The sequence below is a fragment of the Lolium perenne genome, chromosome 1 (assembly GCF_019359855.2).
Source record: "Lolium perenne isolate Kyuss_39 chromosome 1, Kyuss_2.0, whole genome shotgun sequence".
Classification (NCBI taxonomy): domain Eukaryota; kingdom Viridiplantae; phylum Streptophyta; class Magnoliopsida; order Poales; family Poaceae; genus Lolium; species Lolium perenne.
This window is the reverse complement of record NC_067244.2, coordinates 1,549,659-1,553,991: the sequence shown is the minus strand read 5'-3', so window position 1 is coordinate 1,553,991 and position 4,333 is coordinate 1,549,659. Positions and strand designations below refer to the sequence as shown.

The 4,333-nt window shown below is 58.2% G+C and overlaps 1 protein-coding gene across 1 annotated transcript; it reads right to left on the bottom strand.

Moving 5' to 3' along the window:
- Window positions 1-540: 540 nt before the first annotated feature.
- LOC127340824 (uncharacterized) lies at window positions 541-3,879 on the bottom strand. The gene is made up of 2 exons (XM_051366577.2): window positions 3,469-3,879; window positions 541-3,359 (listed from the first exon to the last, which is right to left on the bottom strand). The coding sequence occupies exons 1-2, from the start codon at window positions 3,838-3,840 to the stop codon at window positions 783-785; spliced, it is 2,949 nt and encodes a 982-aa protein (XP_051222537.1). The 5' UTR covers window positions 3,841-3,879; the 3' UTR covers window positions 541-782.
- Between the last annotated feature and the right edge of the window lie 454 nt (window positions 3,880-4,333).

Here is a 4,333-nt window from a genome sequence, read left to right as displayed (position 1 = left end):
TTGTAACCTCACATTTTCCTTCTATCATGGCCAACGCCACACCTCTTATATCTTCAGTGTAGTACAGCTAGATCAAATAACAACAAAAACATGCACTAAAGATTATAGATACAAAAAAGGTAAGGTGGAATCATAGGCGTATGATAGTATCGATATGGATAGATTATTAGACAGTAACAACTAGGGCAATGATGTCAAACCTCTGTGATGCCTGAAGAGTAACCCATAGTTCATGAAACGTCGGCGGGCTTATATAGCCTTGTTACACTGACTTTGGTTGATTTTGGACAGGCTTTGTTAGATAGTATAGGAGGTTGATACAACTTGCATGTCCAAATATTACAAGTAAAAGTGTTTAAAGACTTCAAGATCATACTTGGTCCTTTGAGGATTAACGAATGAGTCAAACGAGCTTAAGAGTCATTGGGTCCAATCCAATGTACCAGTCCTTTGAGGATTAACGAATGATCAAATTTCTTTGACGATTAACGAATGATCAAATTTCCTAGATTTCCAAATCAAAGAGAGAAGAACACTATGTAAATGAAAACACCATCTCGACATTGTTGATTTGTTTCTTCAATCTCATACACTGATTTGTTTAACAAAAAAGAATTACATTTAGCATAGAGGGAAAAAAGGAGAAGATGAAGGCATCCTGCGAGCAGGATCACATGTAGTAATTCCTATTTCATACACTTGGCCGGCTCACGTAGTTAGTTTGCACCCACGTCCTCATTGTCTACGTCGTCAATGTTCAGCTGATTCCTTTGTACGTATGCTTAATACCCCTGGAACTGAGGAGGTGGGGGTGATGCGTACTTGGCCGACACCACTGGCGGCATGATGAAATTGTCGAAGGCTGGGGTTGGAACTGATTCTGCTGGAGGTGCCTGTGGCTCCTCTTTCGCAGGTGGTGGTAGGGTCTTTGCCGGAGGTGCCTTTGGCTCCTCTTTCGCCGGTGGTGGTAGGGTCTTTGCCGGAGGTGCCTGTGGCTCCTCTTTCGCTGGTGGTGGTAGCGTCTTTGCCGGAGGTGCCTGTGGCTCCTCTTTCGCTGGTGGTGGTAGGGTCTTTGCTGGAGGAGGCAATAACACTGGCGCCGGTGGTGGAGAGCTGACTGGTGCTGGAGGTGGAGGAGACTTGACTGGAGGTGGTGGTGAGCTAACTGGAGCGGGTGGTGGTGGAGACTTCACCGGGGGTGGTGGTGAGCTCACTGGGGCCGGGGGAGGCTTCACTGGTACTGGTGGTGGCGAGCTAACTGGAGCAGGTGGTGGTGGAGATTTCACCGGGGGAGGCGGTGAGCTAACTGGAGCCGGTGGTGGCTTCACTGGTACTGGTGGCGGTGAGCTTACTGGCGCTGGTGGTGGTGGAGACTTGACCGGAGGAGGCGGCGAGCTAACTGGCACCGGTGGTGGTAGAGACTTCACTACAGGAGGTGGTGAGCTCACTGGTGCAGGGGGTGGTGGAGACTTGACCGGAGGAGGCGGTGAGCTCACTGGAGCCGGTGGCGGTGGAGACTTCACAGGGGGAGGTGGCGAGCTCACTGGAGCAGGTGGCGGTGATGCCTTAACCACCGGGGTTGGTGGTGGTAAGGGCTTCTCCGGGGTAGGTTCTTTTGGTGGAGACGACTTCACCGGTGGAGGCAGTGCTTCGACAGGAGGTTCATACTTCTCAGCCGGAGGTGGAGACGATTTCACGATCGGAACCGGCGGTGGTAGAACCTTCTCTGCGGGTGGTGGGAGGATCTTGGGAGTGGGTGTTGGCGGAGTTATCTCCGGAGCGGGCGGTGGTAGAACCTTCTTTGGAGGTGGTGGGGAGCTCACCGGTGCAGGTGGCGGAGGAGACTTCACGGGGGGAGGTGGAGAGCTCACCGGTGCTGGAGGTGGAGGAGATTTCACCGGAGGAGGTGGAGAGCTCACTGGTGCGGGTGGTGGTGGAGACTTGACCGGAGGAGGTGGAGAGCTGACTGGTGCAGGTGGTGGCGGGGACTTGACCGGAGGAGGTGGGGAGCTGACCGGTGCGGGCGGTGGCGGGGACTTCACCGGTGGTGGCGGAGAGCTGACCGGTGCGGGTGGTGGTGGAGACTTCACCGGAGGAGGTGGAGAGCTCACTGGCGCAGGCGGTGGAGGAGATTTCACCGGGGGTGGCGGAGAGCTGACCGGAGCTGGCGGTGGAGATTTGGCCTTTGGCGCTGCCGGTGGAGGATAAACCTTGGCCGGTGCTGGGGGTGGTAGTTCTTCCTTCGGCGGTGGTGCCTTCGGGCGCTCAGGGGACAACGGAAGCCGGCCGGATGTTGGAGGTGGTGGAGCGCTAGCATACCCTTCCGGTGGTGGTGGGGGCAAGTCCGGTCCGACAATCGGGGACAGCGGTGCCGGCTCAGGAGCCGGCGTTGGTGCGGACTCCTTGGGCTGCGGTGGCGGCGGCGGCAGCTCCGGCCCAACAATCGGGGTCAAGGGCGTCTCGGACGGCGGCGACGCTGGCTTCCCGCCTCCGCCGGCGCATGGGTGGTTGCTGCAGTCGACGGGGCGCGCGAGCACGGGCGCGCACTGGAGCGAGGTCTTCTGCGCAGGCCGGAGCGAGCCGAGACAGTTCCCGGCGTCGTCGAGGTTCACCTCGGCCTTCTCGGAGGGCATGCACGGCCCGGACTCGGAGTTGAAGAAGTTGTGGGCGAAGCTGAAGTTGACGAGCGCGGGGAGCTCGCAGATGGCCTCGTGCACGACGCCGGTGAAGACGTTCTTGGACACGTCGAGCTGCTCGAGCTTGGAGCATCCGGAGATCTCCTTGGGCAGGGACCCGACGAGGCCGTTGCCGCTGACGTCGACGACGGTGGTGTTCTTGAGCAGGCCGATCTCGAGCGGCAGGCATCCGTCGAGGGTGTTGTTGAGGAAGATGATCTCGTCGAGCGTGTGCACCATCTTGCCGATGCTCTTGGGGATGCACCCCACGAGCTTGTTGTTGGCGAAGACGACGACGGAGGCGGTGGAGTTGCCGAGCGTCTCCGGGATTGGGCCGACGAAGCGGTTGCTGTTGACGAAGATGGCGTCGTACTCCTTGTCGAAGAGCGCCGGCGGGAGGTCGCCCTCGAAGTCGTTGAAGCGGATGTCGAGGTACTTGAGCGACACCATCTCGAGGCAGACGTAGGGGAAGATGCCCACGAAGCGGTTGTTGCTCACGTCGAACTCGTGGAGGATGGTGAGGCGCGACATGCTCTTGGGGATGATCCCGCAGAAGCGGTTGGTGTTGATGTGGAAGAAGGCCAGGTCCGTGAGCAGGCCGAGCTCGGGGGGCAGGTACCCGGCGATGTCGGCGCCGTTGAGGTCGATGCCGGCCACGGTGGTGACTTTAGGGTCGTCCAGGGCCTGTGCTTCGCATATATATACAGGCAGTGTGTGTGTTTTTTTAATCAGAATTCAGTATGACGATTCAAAAACAGAAATAATTTACTGCAAAATCCAAAACCGCGCGTGCCTGGGTGCAGATGACGCCGTTGTAGGAGCACACGTCGGTCCCGGTCCAGTTGGCGGTGAAGCCCTTGGGGTCGGAGTAGAAGGCACGGCGCCAGGCCTGGAGCGCGATGTACGCGCGGCGGAGGCGGTCGTTGGCGAATGTCAAGCTCTTGGCGTCGGCACCCAGGCGGTCCTCGGGCTCGAAGTCCGTGGGGAGTTCGCCCTCATCGCCGGCGCCCGACTCGTTCATGGCGAGGAGCTGCCGGTGGGCGATGTAGGCGGCCTCGCCGCTGGTGACGGCACGGGCGGAGGAGAAGCAGGCCGCCAGGAGGAGGAGGAGCGTGGCCGCCAGACGGCGGCCATTGGGCAGCAGCGGCGGCCCGTGGTGGTCCATGGTTAACGGGAGCTCCGTCCGGCAGTGTGATGAGGTGCCACCCCCTCCTGCGTCGAGCTGATATAGAGGGCGGCGACCTTCCTGGAGGAATGGCATGCAGGCGTGGTGGCGTGTTCCTCGCGTCGACGGACATGGATGGCCGGTGGTCGTGGAGGGCTACGCGGGTTCGGCGGCCGAGGTTGCAGGAGAGGTCGGGCCAAACCCGGCCGGCCATTTTTGGGTAGCTTGCATGCATGCCATTGATTTCTCCAGCTCATCGATCCGCCCGCCTGGTTTCCGTCCGGCCGGTCGGACACACGCCGTGAAACCCATGCATAGCCACGATTTCTTTTTGCCGCAAAACGGAAATCGACGTCTCAAGGCTGAAGGGTGAAGGCCATCCGCTCCACACTCACGTTTTTTGTTTTCTATTTTCCCTATTGGTTTTTTATTTATTCAGTTCATGTTTTACTTGCTAATTTCTGGTAAATTTTAGGTTTATTTCTTTTTCATT

Coding starts and splice junctions, on each gene's coding strand:
- LOC127340824 (XM_051366577.2), bottom strand. CDS start 3,840: ATGGACCACCACGGGCCGCCGCTGCTGCCCAATGGCCGCCGTCTGGCG. Junction 3,360..3,468: donor ACGGCGTCATCTGCACCCAG/GCACGCGCGGTT, acceptor TGCGAAGCACAG/GCCCTGGACGACCCTAAAGT.